The sequence below is a fragment of the Cygnus olor genome, chromosome 22 (genome assembly GCF_009769625.2).
Source record: "Cygnus olor isolate bCygOlo1 chromosome 22, bCygOlo1.pri.v2, whole genome shotgun sequence".
Classification (NCBI taxonomy): Eukaryota; Metazoa; Chordata; class Aves; order Anseriformes; family Anatidae; genus Cygnus; species Cygnus olor.
This window is the reverse complement of record NC_049190.1, coordinates 2180975-2207715: the sequence shown is the minus strand read 5'-3', so window position 1 is coordinate 2207715 and position 26741 is coordinate 2180975. Positions and strand designations below refer to the sequence as shown.

The window sequence follows — 26741 nt, the reverse complement described above, 5'->3', positions numbered from 1 at the left end:
TGATACAGCTCAGGGGACGCTGGGCAAAACCCAGGCTACACTTGTAGCTCTTTAAGTGTTTTTATGAAACCTGCTGCAATGAGATACGCATTAGGCCAATGTGTTTTATTCAGAAAACATTCTCCTACTTTATTTTAAAGGTTTTTCAGAGGTAACAGTGTGTGTGGCATCTCTTCCTTTGCGTACTGCATTATAGCCCTGTTTGAGCTCAGGCTGGCGTTGGTGTGTATTGGATCCGTTAAAGGTTATTGGAATGTTTCCTGTTTCACAAATTGATGAAGACAAGTGCAAGGGGATACCCTCTCTGGGAGCAGTCAGCGGACTACTTCTGCAGAAACAGCTGGGGTTTGTAGTCCAATAGATTAGAAAAGGCATGTTTCCTGTCTTTATTTTACCTTTACTGTCAACGAATAAAAAGCCAAAAATCTTGACTGTTACCAGCTGAAGAAGGAGCCTAATTTGTTTTTGTAACTTAAAAACCTGAAAATATCATTGAGATGCATGTCAGTGATGGATGAGGAGTATGTTCAGTGAACTGCGCAGTAAAATCCTAGCTAGGCTCTCTTGCTTGATGCCTGCCTCTTAAGCTATGCACACATCCTGGAGCGGTGTCCAGACTCCAGACATGACTGGACTCTTTTCTCACAGGTATTCCATGATGATGACATCATTCCTGGTTGGGAGGGGAAAATTGTGGCCTGGGTGGAAGAAGACCACGGGGAGAATTAATCAAGCTTTTAGGTCTTGTCACTATGGAAACCTGTAACTGGCTGCTGAGCTCTGAGAATGACCAAAAAGCATGCGTGCTGGAAGGAGTCCAATTCAAGCTGCCAAAAGAAAGGGTTTTTCTGCAAGCAACGGGTAATGCATGTTGTGTGCATGGATGCCTGGCGTGGATGCCTGACTTTCTGTGGCCAAATACAGACAGCGTTGTGGGACTGGAATGATTGTCTGTGGGAAAGAAACACCTTGCTTTGTCCTATCAACAGAACCCTGAAGGCCTTAATGATGCATTTCTCCTTTCCCCTGCTTCTCCATTCCTGCAGTATGTGCTGCAGCCTGTGATCTGGGCGTTTCAAGTCTCGTTTGTTGTACACAGTATTGCATAAGTCTGCACTGATGGCAAAAATGCGAAGCTTTGCCTCTGAGTCGGAAGAAGCCGCTGGAGTATGCGAGCAGAAGGTTTGAACAACTTTGGTCTCAGACTTGCATGTGCTGCAGGAGCAGAGGGAACTTTGTGGACAGTCCAGACTGAGTATAGAAGCGTGACCTGGGGAAGGAAGACAGTCTTCTGAAGGTTTTCTGCATGATCTGAAGCAAAGATCACCAGCTTGGCAAAGCTTCCTTTGTCCCAAAATTTAGGCTTCCACTTCCTAGCCCTGCTTCTCCCCCTTGCCCTCCAAAGCTGTACTCACTTCTGAGGCCCTCTGGGTTTGCTTTGTTGCCATGGGGACTGTGGGATCTTGGTGCTTGCTTTTCTGCTGAAGGATTTCATTTGGGGAGGTAGGAGCTGGAATCAGCTGCTTCCCCGAGGTACTTATAGCCCCCCTCCCTGTTGAGCTCCTCTCTTTGCACTCCTGCCGTCTCCTCTGTCAGCACAGTGGACTGATTGTCACCTCCTGTGCACAGGCACCTCTGTGCTGCTGTCCACTGTTTGCCAGGGCCACCAAACATAACCACACCGGTAGGATAAATCCTACAGTAGCACCATCCGTTCCTTGGTAGGCCTGCTCCTGGGGTTTCTGAAGGAACAGGAAATAGATGGCTGGCTGGGAGGGTGCGCGCCCTGAAAATCCCTGAGGCTTGTGTTTTTTGTGTTCTATTTTTGTTTGTTTGTTCTGTTTGTTTCTTTCCCCCTGCATTGCCTGCCTCTGTCCTTCTGCTGCCGGTCAGCTGTACTCGCACAGCACTGGCTCTGGTCTGCAGCAGACACTGTTGACTTAAAAGGTCAAATGGCAAGTCAAGGTTCTGCTCATTCTCGGTGCATGTGGCCCTTTCATGGACTACCCACGTGTCTGTGCTTTGGATGAGGCTGGGAGAGGGTGACCCTGGTTTTACTGTTTTATATTAACATGTCCTTTTGTAAATATGTTACTGTTTGGAATTATTTTGTACCAGTTTACATTGTCTGAGGACTGTGGATATTTTTATACCAGTGCAAGTGCTTTCTGTATATTTCTGCACGCATTATACTGTGTTTTACTCACTTTCTAGTGGATGCTGAGATGTTTTGTATGGTCTCTTGTTCACACAACACTGGGCTTGATCTTATTTTACTATGGAACTCCAGCTAGTTCCTACTGGGTTTTATATTCTGCCAGCTTGTACAGGCACTAACAATGCTATTTCCTTCCACACTGCTTCACTGTCCAGGAAAGAGCTCAAGGCTTTTACCTGGCCCTGTGCCACACTGTAACACCACAACATGCCTGCGGTGCCCTACAGTTCGTTATGGTGACTTTCCTCACAGCCAGCAAGCAGTCAGTGTCAGTGGGACAGCTCGTCAATGGACAAGTTCATCAATGGCTGCGGGGGGGCAGGCAGGACCCATCTCTTGGAAAAAACAGATTTTCTTCCTCCCTGGAAATTATTTCACTGTTGCATGATCTTTAGTAGGTTGTTAAAGAGAGCATGGGGTTGTTACGCTGAAATCAATTGTTGTATTTCGATTGCAATTTTTTCCTCAAGTGTTGCTTCAAATTTTGCTTCTCAGTTTTATTTCAGCAAGAGCCACACACCCAGACTAGAATTTTATGGAGACAGTCTGTAGTTGCCAGTTCAATACTACTGCTTGGTTTTGGAGCACTGAAGACATGGAAGGCTGTTAATATAATCAGAGCTTCTGGTTCAATTTAGCCATGTCCAGTAGGCATCCAGTTTTCTCCTGGAAAATAAAACAGATGTTAGCTGGTACAGGAGACAGTTGGGAGCCTCAGCCTTGTTCTTAGGCCAGTTCAGGCAGCTAATCATGGGCACGTTTAATATGCTTACTGCCCTTCCTACCCATGACTCAAAGACTGAACCAGATCTGACAGCCTTTCAGCAACATGCTCTCCAGAGCAGCACTGGGCTGTATCTGAGGAGCAAGACTGGACAAGACTTGCTTTTTGGGGTTGTCATCAACAACCCTATCATCAGAGCTAATGTCGCATGTAAGCTAAGATGCAAACAACATTCCCTGAGACAGGACGGGTAGCAGTGCTTTGTTCTTGGGTCCCTATGTGCGGCTCCCTTGGTGATAGCAGAGGTGGGACTGCTAGCAGTGCTGTCACTGAAGCTGAAGGCCCCGCTTTGCCTCGTTCAATCCCAAAAGTACCGCTTTGGTGAGCTGTTTGGATTCAGCTTTGTTCCTGCAGTGACACCGCAGCCTTCACCAGATGCTTTACCTTCTGTGATTTACAGGAAGGGGTCTGAAGCAGGTAAGAAATGGGGATAAGAGGTATTGGATGGCAAGTCCTTTGACTGGATGGGTTTTGCTGATAAAACCAAAAGCTGTTGCTTTTAAATCAGTCTGACACTGCTCTAACAGTGACTGCAGTGAATTTATTCTGGGAATATGCTCTTAATATCATACCCAGGACTTGCATTTTTGCTGTGTTGAATGTTTATTTCTACCCAACTCTCTTCAAAGTTACTTTCCTGCTCCTATACTTGTAACTTGGCTGTGTAAAACATGGTACGTGTAAAATTATATTTTCATAGAAACTCTATATAGAGTTTGCATTCATCATTTGAAATGGATGGTGGTTCTCAGGCATGTCCTCAAGGAAAGTGAAAACCTTATCTGTGTACCTAAGATCCTGATATCCCAGATGGTTGGTTTTAGAGAAACGGTGGTTTTAGCGGACCAAGCCCTTATCTCAATAAAGTGGGGTTTACAAACTGAGTCTGTTCAGTGCTTGCACAGGGAAAGATAGCTGTGAAAAGTGAAAGGTGTGCGTAAATCACTGAGAGGAACAGGGACTGTTTTAGGGCTAGCTTCATACTGGTCCTGGAAAAAAGAAGAGAAGTTTCCGTGGGTTTATTTGGTGAGGTGTGTGGGATGAGGGGCTTGGGGGAAGGAGGAGGATAGTGGTGGAGGGTAAATGGGAATTTTACGAAGCTGACACCCGAGTAAATCCCCCTACCCTGAGCATTATACACCCCCTGAGGGTGTACACGGTGCACTGACAGCCCCAGTTCCCTCAGCGCACGTCCTTTGGGTCCCCTCTCGCCCTCAGGCGCCCCCCCCCGGGCCTGGGCCGGGCCCGGCCGCCATTCCGCGGCGGCCCCGCCCCGCGGCGCTTTGCGGCAGTGCCGCGCCGTGCCGTGCCGTGCCGCGCCGCTCCGTGCCGCGCCGAGCCGGGCCGTGCCCGCACCGGGAGGTCACCGAGCGCCGGGGCCCCGGCTCCAGCTCCGGCTCCATGTGGCGGGCGGTGGCCCGACGCCTCGTCCCGGCCGCCGGCCTGGCGCGGGGCTGCCGAGCGCTCAGCGCCGCCGCCGTCGGCCCCGGCGCGGCCGTGGGGGCCCGGGCGGGGGCTCCGGGACGCGGCCCGGCGCTGGGCGGCCCCGCCCGCGGGCCCCGGGGGCTCCTGCCCGCAGCCGGGCCCCGGGTCGTCCCCAGCCGCTGCTGCAGCCTGCCGGCACACCAGAAGGTGAGAGGCGGCCCCGCGACCTTCCCTTCCCCTTCCTTCCTTCCTTCCTTCTCCTTTCCTTCCTTTCCGCCGTTCCCTTCCTTCCTTTCCCTTCCCCTCTTCTTTTCCGTTCCTCTTTTCCTTTCCCCTTCTCCCTTCCCTTCTCTTCCCTTCATTCCTTCCCTTCCCTTTATCCCTTCCCTTTTTTCTTTCCCTTCCCTTTCTCCCTTCCCTTCCCAGCTGCCGCCCCCCAGCAGGCAGCCCTCCTCGCCTCAGAGGACGCCAGGCTCTCTCCCCCTCCCTCAGCTCCCATACCTCTGTGCCTCCTGCTGGCCCAGAGCCTCTCCTTCATTCCCCACCCCTGCACGCCAGGCCCTGGAACTGCCGCACGCCAGACCCTGGTACCACCGTCGGGTTCCCCCCTCACCATTATCCCCTTTTCCCTGTATTCTGGGTTCCCTGGTGCACCTACTCCCCTGGCACCTCGGTGTTGGGATCTTTCCTGCGGGCTGGAGGCAGTCCTGACCCGCCAGGGGTTGCAGACAGCCTGTCCTCAGTGACCTGTCCCTGCCCTATGAGTGGGGTCCCTACAGGCAGGGCTGCGCAGGTTGTAATGCTTCCCTTTTCCTCGCAGGTGGCCCTGCCGGCGCTGTCCCCCACGATGCAGATGGGCACCATCGCGCGCTGGGAGAAGAAGGAAGGTGACAGGATCGGCGAAGGAGAGCTCATTGCAGAGGTATTCTGAGGGCAGAAGCTGTGCTGCATTTTTACTGGGCAACTTGCGCGCTCTGGGTTCTGTCCCTGGCTGCCCTCACCTGAACCCACTTTTTGGAGATGCCGTTGGGAACGAGCGACCGGCAGCTTTACGGAGTTGTTTGCTGCTTTTCGTCTCTCTGAGTGAGAGGAGCACTTACTGTGTTTGAGACCATGCTTTCCCAGAGCTGGTGGGACAGGGTGATTTTTCAGGACTGCGGGCGTTACGACCCTACACTGTCAGACTGCAGGGCTCTGAGCTCACTAGTCTTCTGTTTTGCTTTAACAGTATCCTGTTCTTTTTCAAAGGTGGAGACAGACAAAGCAACAGTTGGCTTTGAGAGCCTGGAGGAATGCTACTTGGCCAAGATCCTGGTGCCAGAAGGAACAAGAGATGTTCCTATTGGGGCCATAATATGTATCACAGTAGAAAAGTAGGTATTTTGCTAACTCTTGAGTTGAATTTTCTCTCTTGGGACTTCTTGGGTGCCCTGCGTGAAAGGTTAAGAGACAGTCACCAGACTGGTTTTACCATTGTGTTTTTTGTTTTTTGTTTTTTCTAGGCCTGAACATGTTGATGCCTTTAAAAACTACACTCTGGATACTGCAGCGTCTGCGCCCCCTGCAGCCTCAGTGCCTCCCCCTCCAGCCGCAGCTCCCTCAGCCCCACCTCAGCCTTCTCCTCAGGCTCCTGGCAGCTCTTACCCTCCTCACATGCAGGTAAGAGAGCATTGCTGCTGATACAAGGTTTGTTGCACTCTGTCTGTCTTTGGCGTTGCCAGCTCTAGGGGACTTTGTCATAAACTCTGTCAGGAGTGGGAGGTTATGAGCTGTAAGTGCAGGAGTGCAAACCACTTGAATTGTTGCATGCTTTAAGCAGGTGTTCGGGGAGGTCCCAGAAAGTGTTTTATTTTCTGAAAATTGTTTTAGCGTCCCAGCTGCCAGTAGGAGAGAGTTATTTCTCCAGGATTCGTGTGCAGGCTAGAAAAAAAAGTTAAATTTGTCTGATTTGAGCAGTTCTGATATATACAAACCTTGTACTATGTGTGAATATGCTCTGAAGACCCTGCTCAGGTCCTGAAGCAGAACTCCATTCTGTGATACTCCAGGTGTATTTGTGAGTGACTGAAAATGATATATTTGTGGATAATCTGTTTGCTTAGATGCTGAAGTGTACATCCATTGCTGTATCTGAGCACTTGGTATCAGGGTATTTCTGTGACATTCCTTTGAAATAGAAAACTTGAAAATACTGTCCTAGTTCCACAGTTGAGATGTGGAAGCCGATTTGTTTGAAATGTTACGAAAAATCAGTAGTTTAATAGAGATCTAATTCAAGGCTTTTTGATCTGACTTGAATTGGCTTTTCAATCTGACTTGAATTTCAGCTACTTAACTTGATTTCCTCTGCTTGCCTTACCTGTCCAGTTCTGCTCCAGAGCTGTAATCACACGTGCTATGTTTGTTGCACTGCAAAATGTGCATGTAAACCTACAGCACCTTTAAGTGCTTATTGGAGGACAAGTCCGTATAGCTTTTACAGAAGCCAAATGTGTTTGTCAAAGACGAAGCAACTTGCTTCAGCCTTCCTTTTAGCCTTACAGCTGGCAGCTGCAAGACTCTCCCAGTGTGATGGTGCTACTAATGACTTTGATGTATAGATTTCTTCTTTTTTTTTTCTTTTGCTTGCTTTCTTGCTTTGATAAAAGAAGCCAAATTAGAGATACAGCATACGACTGTGCTTTGCTGTAGTGGAGTCAGATCTAAGAGTGCATTAAAGGTTGGCTGCTCCTTTAGGTTGACATCATTTGGTCGGGAGTTACAATCATGTTCCTGTTCCGTTTGGATTACCAGAATGTGATGCACTTGTGTTCTCTGGCTTCACAGGTCACTCTCCCTGCCCTGTCACCTACCATGACAATGGGCACGGTGCAGAGATGGGAGAAGAAAGTCGGGGAGAAACTGAATGAGGGAGACTTACTGGCAGAAATTGAGACAGATAAAGCCACAATAGGTGAGTCAACTCCAAAGCCAAGAATGGATGATGCCCCCTTAAAAGGGGAGGATCCAGAGTAGCCTCTTTTACCTGTTCTCCTCCGGCTGCTCATGACATGAAGATGTGGGGCAACGAAAAAAAGTTCTATTGCTTTTCATGCTGCTTTTCATGCTCTTTCCCTTTCAGGCTTTGAAGTGCAGGAGGAAGGCTACTTGGCAAAAATCTTGGTGCCTGAAGGAACAAGAGACGTGCCATTAGGAACAACCCTCTGCATCATTGTGGAGAAGGAGTCTGATATTCCAGCCTTCGCTGACTACCAAGAGACTGCGGTAGCTGACATGAAGGCGCAAGTTCCTCCTCCTCCTCCTCCGCCTCCACCAGTAAGGGCCTTTCTTAGCCAGGGAGAGAAGTTGTGGGCACTGTAAAGAGTTGCTGGTTGGATCTAAACTGTTCTGGTTTGACTGTGTGAAGCCCCGACTCCAGTAATAATGTCTATGATCCTCTGAGTGCCAGGCTAACACATACATTCAGAAGAGATCGCTTCTGAGGTCTCTACTTTGCCCTCTGAAAACTGGAGCAGGTTATCATTTGTTATGGTCTCTTCTCCAGCCTGTTCCTTGTACCAGTTCCTTCCTGAAAATTGGGACTATAAATTACTTATTTCACCATTTTGATATATGGTTCAACAGTTTAGTTGGCGTTCTGCACAGGAAAGTTTCTGATTTAATTTCTGGTGCTGGGAAACTTCTCTGAGTACTTTCAGGTTAGAGACTATTCTTGTTATTCCCTTGACTGGTAATTAGATGGTCCTGTTCTTTTTTCGCACTGAAGTGAAACCTCCAAGGTGTTCGCAAAATAATCACAAAGCTAATGGCTTTGATTCTTCTGTTAAGGTGGCAACTCCTGCTGCAGCTGCTCCTCCTCCCCAGCCTGCTGTTCCTTCCACTCCAGTAGTCCCCGCAGCTGGGCCACCTCCCCGGAAAGGGAGGATCCTCGTTAGTCCTCTGGCAAAGAAACTGGCAGCAGAAAAAGGAATTGACCTTGCCCAAGTGAAAGGTAAGGTGCCCTTTGCCTTCCTTGTTCTCTCTGTCAGGTAGCAGTTCCTCCAGGTACGTTCTTGCCTGGTCTGTTCTTTTCTCCCTATCAGGGTCATCCTCACGGTGCAGGTTTCCCCACCAGGGACTGTTAGTGACTTACATCTCTGAACAGAGCTTCGTGATGCCCTGTTGCAACTAACTGAAATCCTCTTACGTTTTCCTTTGACGCTTTTAGGTACTGGACCAGAGGGTAGAATCACAAAGAAAGATGTGGAGTCGTTTGTGCCGCCAAAGGTTGCTCCAGTGAGTAGACCTGAGATCTGTAAGAATGGGATGTGGAACCATCATCTAGCAGGACTTAGCACTTTGTGAACTTCAGAGCAGTGTGTAATATTTAATGTGTGATTTAATAGTCAATTGTAGGGCTTATAATGAACCTAGTTGGAGATCAGAGAGTGGGGCTAGAGAGTGGAAATATCTGCTGCTCACAAGGAAGAGGCAGCATGGCTTCAGCTCTTGTCCTACCTACTGAACTACTCTGCGATTGGTGTTTGACCAGTCCTGTGAACTGTGCTGTCTTGCTCTGGTTGCAGGCTCCAGCAGCAGAAGCGGTACCTGCAGCTGCTGCAGTCGCGGCAGCACCAGTGGGGACCTTCACAGATATCCCTATCAGCAACATTCGGAGGGTGAGGAGATTTTACTTCCCTGACGTCATTATTTGCGATCATAAATTTTCTGAAATCATTTATTTTTGTTGTTTCTGTTGTGTACCCGCAGGTCATTGCTCAACGACTGATGCAATCTAAACAAACAATACCTCACTACTACCTTTCTATCGATGTGAACATGGGAGAAGTACTGGTGCTAAGGAAAGAACTCAATCAGGTCAAGTATCTGGGGAGTCGTGGCGAGATTGGGGCTGGGGGGAAACTGCATTCGCTCACAGGTTTGCCCACCCTGCTTTTTGGTGATATGCCAGTTTGGGTTGGAAAAAATACGCTTTTCAGTGCCTTTTCTAGCTGTTGTGCATCAGTTCTGGACTGTCAGTGACAGAATGAGAATTTTTACCAAGGTACTGTGCACTGACACCTAACTTCCCTAAGAAGGCCATTTAGTATTCTGCTTGAGAGTAAAAAATAAATAAATAAATAAATAAATAAATAAAATCTAAGCCAAGTTTGGGGAAAAACAGACATTTAACAGACATCTAAAAAAACCGGTGCCTTCTTAGATTATGAAGCATATATAAAAACTCCTAAACTACCTCCTAAATCATCTTGGCATTTCAAATGTTAACGCTTACAGGTAGTGTGATTGTTTTCTCTCATTTTCTCTAAGCAAGGCTGCGTGGCAGTGACTACCCAAATTATTTAACACGTAAGGGATAAACTGACACCTCAAATCTCTTCCTTTGCAGGAGGTCTCGGATAACATTAAGCTTTCAGTCAATGACTTCATAATTAAAGCTTCAGCTCTGGCATGCTTGAAGGTGCCTGAGGCAAATTCTTCGTGGATGGACACAGTTATTAGGCAGTAAGTTTATGGTACGGTCGAAGCCAGAAACTTTATTTGTTCAGTAGAGAGTTGATGGCAAAGTAGATGATCTTCCGGCGGGATTTTCAGGAGGGAGGGGAGCAGGTATAATGCAACAGTCGAGGGGGTTTAATGGAAGTGCTAAGAGTCTTGAGTCTGAGGCTAGCGTGAGATGAAACGGTTGTTGCAGAAGAAATATTAACTTAGAGTTGTCTTAATACCTGAAATTCCTTGTGTCTTGCTAGAGTAACTGGCATCTCTGTTGTGTCTTGCAGAAACCACGTAGTGGACGTTAGCGTTGCAGTGAGTACTCCTGCAGGCCTTATAACACCTATTGTGTTTAACGCGCATATAAAGGGCCTGGCTTCCATCAGTAAGGACGTGGTTTCTTTGGCCACTAAAGCTCGAGAAGGTAAACTTCAGCCACATGAATTCCAGGTGAGGAACTCCAGCTGCTAGTAATAACTGCTGCCCTTGTCTTCTGTCCCTGTTCAGAATGAGCCGTCTGTTTCGTGACGTGTCAGTTGTGTTCATTAATATTCCACTTGAAACAGCTTTTCTGAGTTTTCTACGAATGTGTTTGTCTTGTAGGGTGGCACTTTCACGATTTCCAATTTAGGAATGTATGGGATTAAGAATTTCTCTGCCATAATCAATCCACCTCAAGCCTGCATCCTCGCAGTTGGTTCCTCAGAGAAAAGGCTAGTGCCGGCTGATAATGAGAAAGGGTCAGTATTCATCTGGTTCTGCATGCGCTGAGCTTCTGAATTAAAACTCTGAAATAATGGCTAGTTTTCTAACACTTCCCCTAGAAAGATTTTTTAAAAATAGTTATTAATTGTTGACATGCTGCTTTCAACACCTGAAGAAGAAGAATAGGGAGATATATATTTCTCCTAATGTTTGTGTGAACCTGTTGCAGTGACGGATGAATGACCTGCCATATGTTTGTTCTTGCAACTTCCTTGCAAGTTAAGGAAGGGCTGGCCCTTTCTTTGAAGGGGGTGGGTTGGGGACTAAGGTATGGAAAAGCATAAGGGATACACAACAGTTTAGCCATCTGTTCCTGTTTAACTACTTGCTTAATTTTATATTTAAGGAATGCTCAAGGGGTGGATTATAATTCAAGTGTCCTGTGTGAGATATAACTGGCTTGGCAGTGATTTGCAGAGGATTGTGTTAACTTTCTTCTTTCTTTTTTCCAGATTTGATGTGGCCAGTGTGATGTCCGTTACACTTAGCTGTGATCATCGTGTTGTAGATGGAGCAGTTGGAGCACAGTGGCTTGCTGAATTCAAGAATTTCCTTGAGAAGCCAGTAACCATGCTGCTATAATTTAACCATGCAAGCAGAATTTTCCTGGGTCACACTGTTTTGTTTTAAACAAGCTATTTAGATAGACTTTAGTGTTCAGACTTATTAAAGAGTTCCTTTTTTTTTTTTTAATTTTAAATATGTATTATATTATCTGGTAATGTTATTACCAGTCTGTACAGAAACAAAAGTTTGCAAAAATGCTTTTCAAAGCAATATCACAGCTATACTGTATTTTTATACAGTTAGTTAACTTGCAAACTCTTCCAAAACGGAGTTAAGCATCCCAGATTTACAAATGATCCAGGCAGAATGCATACTGCCACCTGCTTCTACACTAGATTGAACGAGGAGGGGCGGGGTACATACCAGGTAACTTCATGACCTCAGTGTTCTCAGAAATTTGAATTACAAACGTCTCTTCACAGGAGTTCAGATTAGATGGTAACTGAAACGTACAAGGTAGTAGGTGAATTCCCATATTATCCTGTTCTGCTGGGGTGGGTGACAGTGACAGATGCACTAAGGGACTGAAGCCCCTGGGAATGGTTTCTCAAAGGCCAAGTGTTAGCATTCCAAAACTCTCTTGGAATTTGGCACTGGTTTGGACCTTCTCAGCTTTGGGATCCCTTTTGAGCACTTTAAAGGTGAAAGAGCACTGATACCTGTGGTGTCACAGCTCTCAGATGCCACAGGGAATGTGCTGTCTTTGTGTAGACTTTCACTTACATGTGCTTTTCATATGAAGACTCTTTAATTGCTTTTCCTCTTGCTAAGTTAGTATCGGGCTATGATGCCATGGAAGTAACCGTTTTGCAGAATATTCGAGAGACTTTGTGTGTTGGAACCCATATAGGCAAATCACACATGATAATAGTGCCACCAGTGGATGTTAATCATGTGGTGACTCAAATGTTTGAAATTTTTTTCAGGCATTCTAACATAGGAAGCTCTGCGTTAGTCACTGGTACTGCAGTTCTTCCCTGAATTGTCTATGTTGTCCCAGCCTCAGTAAACTGCAGAATGTGCTATCCATGTATATATTGTATGTAAAATGCTTAAGTAGTTTGTTGGACTTGTGTCCAGTTACCCCAGTCATTGTATCCTGAAAGGGATGCAGTGCTGAACATTCTTAAATTCCACTTTCCACTTGGAAATGTTCATGTAAAAAGGAGGATTGTGCAGTAATTACAAAGTGACCGGGAGAATTCAACAGGGGGAGAAGTTAACAAAACAAAAAGTTAAAGCTAATCTGTTTTTCTGTATATTGCATTAAGTACTGTCTCCTGTAAAGTTCTGCTACAAAATTCACTAAAGATATTGGAAGAAAATACTGTGGAAATTAAATATTTTTGTGGGAACTATTTAATGTCTGGTTGCTGGGATAGCTGGTTTTCATGCCTGGCTTAAGCAAGAAAAAAAAAAAAAAGTGCATTAAAGTTTGTTTTTTTTAAAGATCTAAAATATCTTGGTTCCAGACTTGCTCTAGTGAACCTATGTTCTATTAAATGTTTGGAATTGACAACTACTAAAACATGTTCCAATGCTTTTCTCTTCAGTCGTGTGTGGCTTATCGTACTGCTGTGGCACAGTTAGAGCTGTTTAGCCTTTCAGTCTGATGGTGAAACTCACCCTATTAACCTTAAGTTGTGATCACAAGGATTCCAAGATAATACAGCAAACTTGGAATCTTCCTAGCTTTCTTGCTCAGTGTTCACCGGTACCTCAGGTTCTGGCTAAAGAAAGTGCTGGTTTCTTCCTGCGTGAAGAACACTAAACAGTTTACCTTATGGTTACACTCCCTGAATGACTCGGGGAACAGCCTTGCAGTCTCAAAACTCCGATCCAGGGTGCTTGCTTGGAGCGCTGATAGTGACTTCCAGCACTACTTACAGCCTTCCCAAGCCAGCTCAGCTCATGCAATGATAATATTTTAGCTTGTATTTGATTGAAAAGACTACAAAGCCTATTCCAGTTAAGTTCCGCAGGGATTGTCCTAAAGAAAACAGGAACAGCATGCAGGACAACTGGTAGAACTGCGTATGACACACCTCTGCTAGTCACTCCAGCATAAAATGCTTGCAAGAGCTGCTTTAACCACATAAATCCAGTAAGCAAAATAATTTATTTAACAACAAAAACACAGAAAAACAATACAACTGCTACTGCCATGTATCTTAAAGCAAAATTAATGATACAGTAAGGCTCGTATGTATTTATGGTTCATTAGTACAGCTGTTAATATATTCAAGTATTCCTTGAGTATTTAGTCTCTATGTTTTCCTAAGTTTGGTGGTGCTAATTTTCCTCCTGCCTTCCTTTTCTACATGTACTTTCTAAAGGCAGTTTGAGGTATTCACCTTTGAAGATTAAGTCAATTAACTCATCACCAGCTGCAAGTCAGGGTTCTCGTTCTGGGCTTTTGATTAGTTCTGTCATCTGTGAACAGGAACTGGACAGAATGTAGAATTCTTTAACACACGGGCTTTGCAACTGACACTGTGATGAACAATACCCCTCTTGCTTTGTTAAATGTTGCTGTAGCTGTTTCCTCATCCACCAATTCTGGCAGATCTAGTTGTAATTTGTATTTTTCAGGGACATCGATGCTTATGTCATCCTAAGACAATATTAAAATACGTGATTGGTTATTTGACAATGAATTAGCAGCGAGTATTTCTAGGAATTTGATACCAGACAGAAGACAAGGTTATTCTTTCCGTTGCCTTACCTTTGAAATTCTCAGATCACACTCAGAAACAGAGCTAACTTTAGGCAATTCAACTTTCAGTTCAATTTGTAATGGCTTCTCGTTTGCATCCTTCACGGTGCTCATTTCATAGACAGGGGTGCTCAGCTCCTCTGGCACTTCTGTACTGCTAATTTCCTCTATCAGAGGCACTTTAGACTGTGTAACACTTCCTTTTTTCAGCAGGATAGGAGCATTGCTGTGGTCCTTAGCTTCTATTCTGTGTAGCAGCTGATCAAGTGTCAGTTCTTTCAAGAAAAGAAAGTTTTTCACATAACAGTCAGTTACTAAGAACTGTTATACCACTTGACAAACTTATCACTAAAGTTTTAGCTTTGTAATTAGCAGTTTTGTCAGCTGAAGACTTATTTGCAGTTGCTCCTTCCCTTGTGATTTGTTTTTACTGCCAAGCTGTTAAATGTTGCTGTTTTCAGAGCACTGATAACAGCAGCAAGCTCTTCTACTCATGTCAGAGCAAAAGAAACTTGGTACATCACAGGATCAGCCCCTATCACAGTTTCCCCGTCTAGTGGTTATACGGAAAAAAAGGGAATTTGCTGTTGCAGTGTCAATAGTTTCTGAACTGTAAAATAAAGGAAAGTAGAAACAACGCCAGAGATGAATGCAGACAGGCCAGCAGGGCTCAACTGTTGTCTGGTATGAATACTACTGCCTTACTCTGAACTTTTAGAGAAGTGCTTGGTTTGTGCTTAAGGCAAGAATTGGGGTTGAGGGAGCTTATTGGAGGAGTCTGATAGGCCTTCAAAGAAAACTGACAGCAGCTGTCTACATACCCTTCTTTGTGTTCTGATTGAGACAGGGCATTGGCATCTGCCATCCTTGCAGACGTTGCTGCATCCTTTCCAGGCTGCCTTTCAGCTTGAATGGTTCAACAGTGTACGAAGGCGAAAGAATAACGTCGCATCGTTCCTCAACAAATTTAAGTGTCATATGGATCAAATGTTTCATTTTTTCTGGGTTTTCTTCTCCCCTCTGAAGAACATCTGGGTTATATGCAATATCTATAATGCTGTAAAGATCTAAAAAAAATAAGTTGCATCAGAATTAGCGCTTCGGTATTATGTCCTGGTTGACCAGGACTCAGCTTTCAGGTTTTTTTAATAATCACTTGCTTTAAAAGCAAAGAAACTGAATTTGTGGCTGCTGGGCATCGATGGATTTCATCTTTTCAGCAGTGTGTTTGTGCTCTGGAAGCAGGGGAATGTGGCACACCTCTCCGTGAGCACATGTGGCTGGGGAGCCACCTGGTGCATAAACACCCTGCGGGATTTAGATGGGTGCCAGTTGTGAATCCCTCGGTGTGCCTGGGCAGAGGGAATCATAGGATGGGTCGGGTTGGAAGGGACCTCAAAGATCAGCCAGTTCCAAGCCCCTGCCATGGGCGGGGACACCATCCACTAGAGCAGGTTGCTCAGGGCCTCATCCAACCTGGCCTTGAACATCTCCAGGGATCACAGAATCATTAAGGTTGGAAGAGACCTCTAAGATCATCTGGTCCAACCATCCCCCCTACCACCAGTGTCACCCACTAAGCCACGTCCCCAAGCACCATGTCCAACCTTTCCTCAGACACCCCCCGGGACGGTGACTCCACCACCTCCCTGAGCAACCCGTCCCAATGCCTGACTCCTCTTCCTGAGAAGAAATGTCTCCTCATTTCCAACCTGAACCTTCCCTGGCACAACTTGAGGCCATTCCCGGTAATACTATCACCAGTTACCTGTGAGAAGAGGCCGACCCCCAGCTCCCCACACCTCCCTTTCAGGTAGCTGCAGAGAGCAATAAGGCCTCCCCTAAGCCTCCTCTTCTCCAGACTAAATCCCAGATGGGGCATCCACAGCTTCTTGGCAGCCTGTTCCAGTGTGTCACCACATTCTGAGGGAAGAATTTCCTCCTAATACCTAGTCTAAGCCTTCCCTCTTTTAGGTTAAGACCGTTCCCCCTCATCCTGTCATTATCTGACTGAGCAGAGTCCTCCATCCTTTTATAACCCCCTTTAAGGCCGCAGCGGGGTCTCCCCTCAGCCTTCTCCCCCCGATGCCGCCCCCCAGCTCCCTCAGCCCCCGATTTATTCCCGCACCCCCGTCTCCGGCCGCCCTTTCCAGCGGCCCGGCCCTGACGGGCACGGGCGCCCCGGGGCCTCCGGGCGCCGGCACCGCGCCGCAGCCGCACACGTTGACGAAGAGCGGGGCGGCCCCGCGGGGCTGAGCCCTCAGGCAGAACCGGGGCTCCGCCGGGGCTCCGCAGAGGCTCCGTAGGAGGCTCAGGCAGGCCGGGGGCTCGCCCTCCGCCATTTCCTCCGGCAGGGCCCCGTTGCCGTAGCGACAGGGCCCGGCCCCGTTCCGCCGCCGCCGCCGCCGCCCGGGGGAGGCGCTCGGCCCGGCCGCGTCCGGAGGCCGGGGCCCGGCTGGGGCCGGAGGGGGCCGGAGGATGGCCCGGGTGCCGGTGGGGAAGGTGCTGCTGCGGAACCTCATGCGGCACACGGGAGCGCACAACAAGGTAGGGCCCGGCCCCGAGCCCCGCCGGGCCGCCGCCGGAGTTACCGGGGGACATGGGGGGGGGGGGGGGGGGGGGGGAAGGCGCCGCCGGGTTTCTGTGAGCAGCGAGGCTCTAAAACAGCCGGGTTTGTTTCTTATCGCGCTCTGCGTGTGCTTTGGGTTGCCCCGAAGAAGTTTCGGTTGCTGGTATCGTCTACAGCGGGGTGTAGGAGCTCGGTGGTCCTCAGCAAACCGCGACTTCAGTTCCTGCCGGCCCGGCCGAGGCGTTAATTTCACGTGTTAATGGAGGGGTTTGCTCCCTCTCTGAGCTGGGGACTGGTGTAACGCGCCCTGTGTTGGTAACCATGCCCCGGCACTACGCTTCCTTCTTTTTTATGACTTTCAGATCCAGGAAGAGACAGAAATGTGGAAAATCAGGGAGTGGGAGAAGCAGACAGAAGAGACGTACTGGAGGAGGCAAAGCAGGATGCTGTCGGACACCTCCAGGTGGGTGCCGCTTGTGTGGAGGAAGTAACTGCCTTGGCACAGTCACTGAACCCTTTTGCGTTATAATGCTGTAAGAGCATTTTGTGCTGGCCATCCCCTAATAATGTAGGAATACCACACAGGTCACAGCGTCCCTGGAAAGAAGTCAGACCTGCACTTAAATCTGACTTTTTATCTTTCCATCTAGATGTATAGTCTTCAGAATACAACAGTAAGTAGGCCGGGCTCTCTGAAGGAGCTGGAATAAGAAGTGCTGAAGTCATAGGTTAGAAGGGTGCGAGGGAAGTCTAAACATGTTGGCCTTCAAGTTATCAGTAACCAAAATTGTTGTAGGATGGGGTCCTGCACTGGTACAACACTAGTATTGACCGCCTCTTAAGCGGTATCTTTCAAACTGTTCTGGCCCACCTGAGGATCTCACAAGTTATGCAAAAACAAGCTGGTTTGGTGGGGATTGCAAGTGGAGATTTTTATTTTTTTTTTCTTTTTAACTACTGGGACGACATGTCAGAAATGTAAATGCTGCAGGAAGTGGTTTTGGTATCTCAGGGGAGAACACCTTTCAGACTCATGCCAAGTGCACAGGTGCTGCTTTGCTCAGGAAGTGTGGGACCGAACGAGCCGCCAACACGTGAGATCGCTCAGAGCTGTTGGTGCTTGTTGGTGGATTTGCAGTTTTAGTACTGGTACCTGATCAAACTGTAGTTCTAGTTAAGTCAGTTCTGCTTCCCGAGTTCCTCATTTGCCAACTTCTACTGGCAGCTACGTCTCACTGCATGTTGCTAGTCTGCTCCTGCAGAGTATTCTGAAGGAGGAGAACTGCATTTTTCATGGTGGGCAAGGTAACCCCTTCCTCTAATTTAGCGTGTTTGCTGAGAATTTTGCCGTGCACAGTAGGCAGTAGTAAGTGTGAAAACCAGCGTTAGCTATTGAACTGGTTTTGTGAGAGCTCTTAATGGTGACTGTCTGTTAAAATGATAGTTGGTCTTCTTGCATAGATGGACACTCAAGACTTGCTGGATTTTTGCTCCCCTCGCTGGACTAACCCCTTGCTCAGAAAGTTTCTCCATCAGAACTGACAGCTGAAGGACAACTGTTCTCTTTCTGCAGCAGTCGGATGCGCAGTGACGGCTTCGATGACGAGGGCCACAGGGCCGACTGGAAAACAAAGAACTCACAATTTCTTGACCCAGTCGAAGATGATTTTCTTAGAGCACGGTCCTGGAATAAAAAGCTCTATGAATGTGAAGCCAACATGCCAGACAGGTCTGTGGAGTGTTTTAAATGTTCTCTGATTGTAACTGTAATTGGAGCACCTTTCTGGAGTCCTGTACCGAAATATTAGTGTGTTACTCTTGTCAATATGTACTCCTATAAAATAGCGTTTGATCTCATTTTGAGAATAAAATGCACAAACTTTTGCACTGTCACAGAGTATCTGATTTGAATTTGTCTACAGAGTTCCTAAGTCGCAATAAGCTGCAAAAGCTAAGCCCTAAGCTTACCACCTAGGCTTGGTATTTATTTCTTTGCCCAAAGAACTGAAAAAAGTCTAAAGAAGTGCAACAGTGCTCTTCAGAGTTCTTTTCAAGAAATGGAACTTACATTATTAGAAGTAGGAAAGAGCCTGAAAATATCAAGTGTCTTTAAATAGTACTAACCAAATCAGTTGTTTTTCCTTCCTTCTTTCCTTGTTGGGAAGGTTCCGATGTCCGTCCTTTCTTGTGTCTAAACTTGTGCTCATTCTGCGGCTCTGTTTTTTCAGAGCCTTTTTTCCTCTTGAACACTTCTCTGCTTCTAATACATGTTTCTGCTTCTTACAGATGGGGTCACAGTGGCTATAAAGAGCTATACCCTGAAGAATTTGATACAGACAGGTAAGGCAAATAGATTCAGAAATGTATCCCAAGTCTGTCAGGGTATTCAGGAAATTTTACAAACTGAATTATTATAAGTTTTGATTGTAGATCTACCTTTAATGGCAAAGCAACACTGTTTAGTTACAGATAACCACTGAAAAAAATTAGTCCATTAATGTGGTTTCCCCCCTGTCTGAGTCTTAGGGGAGAATTGTGTCTCTTGTAGTAATTCAGCTTGAGCTTGAGTTACTGAAACGTTGTGAATTGTGGAGGGTTTGCCTGAGCCAACAGGGGAACAGAGAAGTAGGCTGAATCCAAATCAGGTCAGTAGACACACTGTCAGATCTGGATTCCCCACTGCATTGTAGTGGATCTGTGTTTTCTGTGTTAGCCCTTATTTGGAGAATATCAACCATCCCAGACCCCTGGAAAGTAGAGACTTAGCTGTAAAATAAGACCTTGGAATTAATTATGTTAAGCTACACCTAGCAGTCATCAAGTACAAAATTTGTCAGGCTTACAGGTTTGAAATAACCTGCTATAAATTATTTTCTCATCACTTGGTGGCTTTCAGTACATGTTGTCATTGGTTCTGCCTCAAATACCTTGATCAGGGGTATTAGTAAGGTGTGGACCAAGCCGTTAACAAGCATTTGAAACCAAAATGCAGCCACAACATCCACTCCCCTGCACTGATCAATTGAGTCAATGGATTTGCTAACAACTTTGAGATAGAAAAGGCTCAACTGCTATGTGCCTGCCTGACTGGTTTCTTCTGATGATCCTTTGTTCTTCTTGCAGTGACCAGCAAGAAGGAGATGAACAAAACGCTGTCAATGGGAAGAAGAAATCTCATTTGAGAAAGCAAACAGCCCACGGCTCGCACAAACGGAAAAAAAACAAAGAAATCGCACAAGAAGAAGCAAAAAAAGCGTTCACACAAAAAGCGAAAGAAAAAGAAAAAGGAGCAGGGGAGAACGTCGTCAGATTCTTCCCGGGAGAGCGAATGCTCCGAAGAGGAGACTTCAGGCACTCGCAAGGGGAAACACAAGCGCAAGAAAAAGACCAGGAAAGTGCCTGCCAGGGAACCTACCTCGTCTTCTGGGCAGGAAAGTGACTTTTCCCATGCAAGCAGCTCAACCACCAGCAGCTCTGAGGACAGTGAATCTGAGGACAAAAAAGAGAAACGCCCCCCCAGAAAGAGAAAGAAACGTCACAATTCTGTGTCGGAGAGGCACGCCGAAGTACCGGAGAAGAGGAGCAAGAGGAAGAACTGGAAGGTGGCTGCAGATGATAAATCTGAGGATAGCTCAGACGAGGACTGACGAGGAATTGCTGAGTCCAGGCTGCGGCTCAGGCAATACGGTAGATGTCAGAGGCAGGTATTTTTCTTTCAGCACTGCCCCATCTTTCAGCATTTTTCAGCACTGTGGTTTATCCTTCCTCCCAGACCGCAGGGGGGGAACTGGGCCTTGGCAGCCAGCAGGAGCTGCCCCCTTGCTTTTCCTTGACTCAGGAAGGTGGGGGAGCAGTTCCCTGCCTCACAGGTTGGCTCGTCCTGCCAGCTTCGGATTTGCTTTATGCGACCAGGTTGATCTTTGATGCACAGAAACGTGACGGGCTGTCTGCGGGGGGAAGCAGGCACGTTTGCACCATTTTTATTTGTTTTATTTAAGTTTTAACAGTTTGTTTTTTTTGGGTTACCCGATTAATGACCAAAACTTGCAATAAGAGACGGGAGAGGCACGAAGTCCATCAGCTGAGCTGCTAACAAAGAAGTGTCACTGGATTTACCCTCTGGTAACTGTGTCTTTCCCCCTCCAACAGCAGCAGACCTGTGTGGCACCACGCGCAGGCTCAGCTGGACGCGGACAGGAGCATGAGGGAATGCTCCCGTTCCAGCAGGAGGTGCGGGGCAAGACACCCGTGCGTTTGCTTGATTTAGACGTCTCTCCAAACCCTGGCACAGGCTGGAGATTGCCTTGCCTTCCTCCTCTCCAGAGGGCTGCTGCACCCGTTCATGCCAGCAGAGAGCCCTCGGCGGGCGTTGCGTGCTCTCCAGCCTGCTGAATGTCTTAATGGAGAAGGGCAGAGGCCGGATCTCCGTGCCGTGCAGCAGCCAAGCCTTCTTCTCACGAGATAAATAAATCCGGAGCTGTTTGATGGCTTTGTGCTTGCTTTGGCAGAGAGCTGGGGGACGCGGCAGAGCCCAGGGAGAACGGGAGGGGGCTGGGGGCGAGTTGGGACGGGGCCGCAAGGACGGGAGGGGCAGAAGCTGGGCCGGGCACGGCACCACACGAGGCCAGAGCCGTGCGGGAGCCCCCACCGAGCGGGGCCGGGCCCCGGGGAGCTCCACACCGCCGCTGAGGGAGGCCGCGGAGGCCGGCGGCGGAACAGCGGGGGCCGCTCCCCTTCCGCTCCTTCCCGTTCCGGTGTCCTTGGGGTGCGAGAGGGAAGATGGCGGCGGCGGCGCTGCTGAGGGCTGGGCTGGGGGGGCCCCGCGGAGCCCGGACGGGTGAGTGGCGCGGCACGGCACGGCCCTGTCCTTGTCCCTTTGTCCCCTTGTCCCCGGCCTGTCCCGGCCCTGACTGCCCCCCCCCCCCGTCTCTCCGCAGCTCTCCTCGCCAGGAGCCTCCTCCTCCGCCGCCCGGGGGTGCTGCCGGCCCTCGCCTCAGCCGCCGCTCCGGCCCGGGGGAGCCACGGCCAGCAGGGGCACGGTACGTCCCGGCGCGGTGGTGTCCGTGTGTCCGTCCGTGTGTCCGCCCGTGTGTCCGCCCGTGTGTCCGCCCGTGTGTCCGCCCGTGTGTCCGCCCGGGGGTGCCCCGCTCCCAGCCCCCTGCTGCTGCCCGACAGAGCGGCCGCGGGGCGCTGCGGGCGGTGTCGGAGCAGCAAAGCCGCTCCCTGGGGTTTTAACGCGGGTCTTACCGTGCTGAATGCTTCTTGACATCCCCGGCACGGTTACCTGGCGGTGGATAGGAAGGGTGAAAGATTTAACGCCGGCAGCAGAAGTCAGGGTGAGTGTTTCGCGTGGCCCCGCCGAGGCTGCCCCGCTCCGCCCGCGGCACGGCGGTGAGAAGCGCGGCGAGGCTGAGGATGCTGTGCAGCCGTTACAACGCGACTTGGAAGTGGAAAGTGTGAAGAAACGTTGGGGAAAGCAGTGCCTTAACCACGGCTAGACGGCTTCCTTCCTTCTCGCTCAGGCTTTCAGACGGAACACGCTTCGTACGCCTGCTGCGGAGCGTCCTTGGCCATGGGGTTCCCTAGGGGCGGTTTATTAGTCCACACCCTAGATCCTTCCCGTGTTTTACTGCAGGTTCTTTCCTTTCCTTATCCTGTCACTTTGCTGTCTAGTTTGTTTCTATTTGCAAGAAGGAGCAAAAACATTTGGCTTCTGTTTTGAATATGCATGTGTGAGACAAGCACCCTGAGGGTATTGATTTCTGAAGGTAATTACACACAGTCAATTCCAGATGTTTTTTTGCTTGGGCTGGTGCTGATCATTCTGTTACAGGGTATTGCTTATGAAATTAGAGGTTTGGCTTCCTCCAGAACTGATTTTTTCCCCCTCCTTAACAGTATCTGCGCGCTTCTAGGAAGTAAGAGTTAGTCACAAGGCTTCCTACCCAGCACGTCCGTGCCTAGAGTCACCTGTTACACAGTCTGCATTGTACCCAGCAGAGCATCAGTGGACGACTGAAGTCCTCTGGCCTCCAGGCTGCTTCTGGGTCGTACACCACTGCAATGATCCCAGAATTTTACTCTGCGACTCGGGTCGTGAGGACCTGTGTTTGTTTTGACCTCACCCATTGAGCTTCTGCTCCTTTCAATTTAAAGACACTGCTCTTCCTCAGTGGCAGCAAAGAAGAGTATTTAAAATAAACCTTCTAGGCACTGTAAAATAGATATATTTTCTCTTCCAGTAATTCAGAGACATCTTGCTCAGACGGAAGCGTAGTAGTCAGGTTGGAAAAAACAGGTCCTTGGGTGGCATCGATGGGAGGAGGCGTGTGTGAGGCTGCAGCACTCTGAGCAGGAATGTTGCACTCACAGTCCTTCTCCTTGCAGGCGGCTCCAAGGCTGCGTCCTTGCACTGGACAGGTGAGCGAGCTGTCAGTGTCCTCTTGCTGGGCCTCCTCCCCGCAGCCTACCTCTGCCCTGGACCGGCCGTGGACTATTCACTGGCTGCAGCCCTCACTCTCCACGGCCACTGGTAAGCTCAGTAGGTTCCTCAAAATTGTCAGTGAACTCTGATGGTCAGGACGGCTCCGAGCCTGAGGTCTTAAGGCAACACATGGCAGTTAAGTCCACAGACTTCTTTCCTGAGGAGTATAGAGCACCTGGAAAGGGATGCTAGCAAGCTCTCCGAGTTCTGGTGACTGTCATGATCTTTAACAAGTCTCGTTGTACCTTGGTCTTTCTCTGTCACAATGTTCTGTACGTCAGAAGGCAGGACACACGTTGCTACTAAGGAATCTGTAAACTCAACATTCTCTAGTGTTGTCCTGCACAATACGAAACCCAAAGTCCTACCTTGGAGAACTGCCTTGGTACTGGCTGTGTAGAATCTTGGATGGTTTTGTCTTGTAGAAGAACTGATGTTTTATGAACAGAGGGAACAGGAACAGGGCAGATCTACATAAAACATCTTCTTCTAAGGTTCTGTGCCGTGGGCTGCTTTGTCCATCTTAACGGTGATGAGATTCTGCCTAATGAAGAGTTCATAACGAACATTGCAGTGAAGAAGCTGAGACCTTAGTCGTTATTTTCTTGATTCTTGCAAAACAGATGCTCGCTTACATTCGGAAGTGCAGTTCTGCTGTGGTCTTTCATGTGAGTCGGCTGGCCTGGCCTTCTGTCCTTTACGAGTCTAGGAGTGGATCCAGCTGCGCGGTTGGCCCAACTGGCAGCAGTTACATTCTTGAGGTGACACTGCTCTGCAGTTCCTTGTGGCAGGGATAAGGCAATTTAAATGGACTTAGAGGTGGCAGGTTTCTTAAATCTCAGTTTTGCCCTTAGGAAGTCGCAACAGGGATTCTTGAACTTTCTGGCAGCTCCTTCCCAAAGCTCTCCAATCTAGCACAGAATTCATCAGAAACGTGGCTGTCCTTGAACTTGGTTGACGGAGCTCTTTCAAATATAAAACAGGTAAAGCAAATCCTGCCTGCTTTGGAGCACTTCTCTGCTTGCTGGGCACGTGCATTTCAGTGCCGCGCTGAATGTGAACATGTGGCCAAGTTCCAGGCAGTGGGACAGGCTGTTGCAGGCTGATGTGTCGAAATGAGTTCCTGGAGTGATGCTCGGTGTTGATGCACACAGCTTTGATTCATAAGTGAGTGTCTCTTATCCAGCGTCAGGATTTTTCATACTGGGAATCATTTTTCTGTAAGCGGCATGGGGATTTCCCTGTGAGAAAAATATCTTGCTGCTTTTGTGTAGCTCTGCCGTAGCTTTCATCAGAGAGAATCCCTCCCCCACATCTTGCTTGTGTTGTTCCCTTTTTAAGCTGGGAAGTTGTTCCAGTACCAAACTCTTATTTTTGCAAAGTGTGGACGCAAAAATCTAAATCCTACACAGAGAAGTTCTCTAGTGCTTTCATATGTATTCAATGCTAGAATATCTTTTAAAGAAAAAAGGTGATTTGCTTGCCTTAAAAGTTTAGTTGATTGCCTGACAGATCAGATAAACTCTCTAATAGCTGATCAGAAACTACAGAGGAGTTTTTCTTATATTTTTGAGGGGATTTCTTTCACCTTCTGCTGTGTTTTTCTATCAGAAATCTTGTTCTAAAATATCGTTGCACTTTGTCAAGACACCTGGGGCCATCTTGTACTGTTTACACTGGCGTGTGATAAATATTTCTCTGCCCAGTGAAGCTGCTCTGTTTTGAACTAGGTCGTGTGTCTACCACAGGCCAGCTGCTTCCCACTAATTCCCTTCCTTGTTCTCAGGGCCACTTGTCTTTTCTCTCGAGAGCTTTGTGTGGTTTAATTAGTTTGTGGTCAAGTCACACAGTTATTTTTCTGAGAATCCTTAGCATGACTCAAGTTTATTTTGCTATGCAAAGCGAAGATCTATTGAAGGTCCTTTATCAACGCTCCAGCTGAAGGACAGCCTGTGAATCCCATGCTGGGTATGCCTTACTTGTCTGTTCTTAGAACAGTCCATGGTGCAGGTGCTTGCACTTCTGACCTTACTCCACCATTCAGCGACAGGCAGTAGCTATAATAATTCAAGAATTAGTTGCCTTTCAGATAGCTTCTGCTTTTTGCTCCTCTTCCGTGTATCTAGGGCTTCTTTGCACCCCTTTTCTCACATTCGACATCATGAAGGTATCAGAGTCCCATCTGAGTGACGCTGAGCTCTCTTCTCTTGGGGTAGAATCTGCTGCAGGATTTTGAAACTTGCCAGGCCACCAGCGTGGCTTAACTTGTGGGAGACAAGTCCTTCAGCTTCACGTTAGACCAAGGCGAAATTCTAGGAAGAAGATTGTTGCATTAAGTGTGCTTCTCTTTTTCACCAAGTTGCCATCTGTCATCACAGAAAGTAAATACAACTGCTTCTGGGAAGAGAACTACCGCAGCAGGGTGATAAGAGTCCTCTGTCTTCCTGTTGCTGAATGGTTTAAATCTGGACCACAGAGTTCAAGTAAAATCTGACAGATGTAGGAAAAAAAACAGAGTATGCTAATCTCTTAACTATTTTCTAATCTCAATACACATCCTTGAGTCTTCTGTGCATTCGTGACAAGGGTTAGTCACAGAGTTTGGGCAAGAAATGCATTTCCTTTGGTCTGTTTTGTTCAGTCCTTCAAAATCAGGTTAGCTGGAGGCAGATCTCTATTGTTTGGAAGAGCTGTGCCCAGCACCTTCTTTCCTCAGTATTGTTAAGAAAACTCCGAGCCAGTATGTCTGTATTTTAACAGAACACGTGAAATGTTTTTATATATTTTCACTACATGCATCTGCTTTTTGAGCGGGAACTAGACCTTTGGTAATAACGGTTGATGATAGGTGGTGGAAAACCTGGCAGGTTTGAGCCGTTTTAGCAGTGCAGTCACAGTAGAACGCTTGCATAAGCTGGGTGGATTTTCGTGAGGCATGCTCTTTCCTGATTTCAGCTTGTTGCTCTCATTCTTTAGGGGTCTTGGACAGGTTATAACTGACTACGTCCATGGAGAGACACCCATTAAAGTGGCCAATACAGGTCTGTACATTCTGTCAGCCGTGACCTTCGCTGGCCTCTGCTACTTTAACTATAACGACGTCGGTATCTGCAAGGCTGTTGCCATGCTGTGGAGCCTCTGAGATGTGACGAGTCCCTGACAAACACGATTGTTCATTGCTGCCTTTGCTTTACCATATTTTTACTGACGTGTTTGAGACGAGAAATGAAAAACCAAGAGTCCGTAGTATGTACATACTGCAGCCAGTTCATCATGTTTTTGATTTATTGCAAGAGCATTAAAAATCTTAGAAAGGAAGTAGAAGATATAAAGTGGATAATGTCCAGGTGAGAGTGTGTTGATTTAAGCTGCACTGCAAATTTGGAGTAATTAAGTACATCAAAGATGGAAAGTAAGCTGAAGATAACTTCCCTTGTAATGGCAACTTTCCATGAGTTGTTTTCTAAAATACAGTCTCCTGTTTCGTAAAGCAAACTTGGTGAAAATTGAACTGTTATTTCTGACATCACAACTGAACTGTATGTGAGGCACTCCCTGTCATTCTTTTGATCCTGAGAGTTGATGTAGAAAAGGGAATACTTTTTTCTTAATCCATACAATAAAGAATTTACAGAAATTGCATGTGTTTCTGAATGATTTTTAATACTGCTATTTTTCTCTCCAGATCTTTTTTTCTAAAGTTACATTCAAATACTTATT

General features: G+C 47.6%; 5 protein-coding genes across 12 annotated transcripts in view; 4 read left to right on the top strand and 1 right to left on the bottom strand.

The window, feature by feature from the left end:
* Positions 1-3710, top strand: part of DIXDC1 (DIX domain containing 1) — a 41031-nt gene extending 37321 nt beyond the window's left edge. For all 8 annotated transcript variants that reach the window (XM_040534562.1, XM_040534561.1, XM_040534563.1 and 5 more), the window contains one exon: positions 649-3710. In XM_040534562.1, the coding sequence (XP_040390496.1) occupies positions 649-729 (81 nt within the window). In that variant the 3' untranslated portion in view covers positions 730-3710. The remainder of the gene's footprint in view (positions 1-648) is intronic.
* A 678-nt stretch (positions 3711-4388) lies between these two features.
* On the top strand, positions 4389-12780 carry DLAT (dihydrolipoamide S-acetyltransferase). Its single transcript, XM_040534048.1, has 14 exons — positions 4389-4634; positions 5248-5349; positions 5676-5800; positions 5930-6086; positions 7254-7380; positions 7549-7742; positions 8256-8418; positions 8635-8702; positions 8993-9085; positions 9177-9284; positions 9817-9932; positions 10208-10370; positions 10524-10660; positions 11138-12780. Exons 1-14 carry the CDS (start codon positions 4404-4406, stop codon positions 11265-11267), a joined length of 1914 nt encoding a protein of 637 aa, XP_040389982.1. The 5' UTR covers positions 4389-4403; the 3' UTR covers positions 11268-12780.
* A 180-nt stretch (positions 12781-12960) lies between these two features.
* On the bottom strand, positions 12961-16310 carry PIH1D2 (PIH1 domain containing 2). Its single transcript, XM_040534062.1, has 5 exons — positions 16097-16310; positions 14790-15035; positions 13978-14243; positions 13762-13866; positions 12961-13005 (listed from the first exon to the last, which is right to left on the bottom strand). Exons 1-5 carry the CDS (start codon positions 16308-16310, stop codon positions 12961-12963), a joined length of 876 nt encoding a protein of 291 aa, XP_040389996.1.
* Positions 16311-16352: 42 nt separating this feature from the next.
* Positions 16353-21019, top strand: NKAPD1 (NKAP domain containing 1). Its single transcript, XM_040534052.1, is given in 6 exon segments — positions 16353-16515; positions 16900-17000; positions 18111-18266; positions 18824-18877; positions 19661-19751; positions 19753-21019. Coding segments are annotated over 6 exon segments (903 nt in total). The 5' UTR covers positions 16353-16446; the 3' UTR covers positions 20185-21019.
* A 155-nt stretch (positions 21020-21174) lies between these two features.
* Positions 21175-26741, top strand: part of BCO2 (beta-carotene oxygenase 2) — a 43998-nt gene continuing 38431 nt past the window's right edge. Inside the window, exons 1-2 of the mRNA XM_040534050.1 lie at positions 21175-21374; positions 21475-21576. Of these exons, the coding sequence (XP_040389984.1) occupies positions 21317-21374; positions 21475-21576 (160 nt within the window). The 5' untranslated portion in view covers positions 21175-21316. The remainder of the gene's footprint in view (positions 21375-21474; positions 21577-26741) is intronic.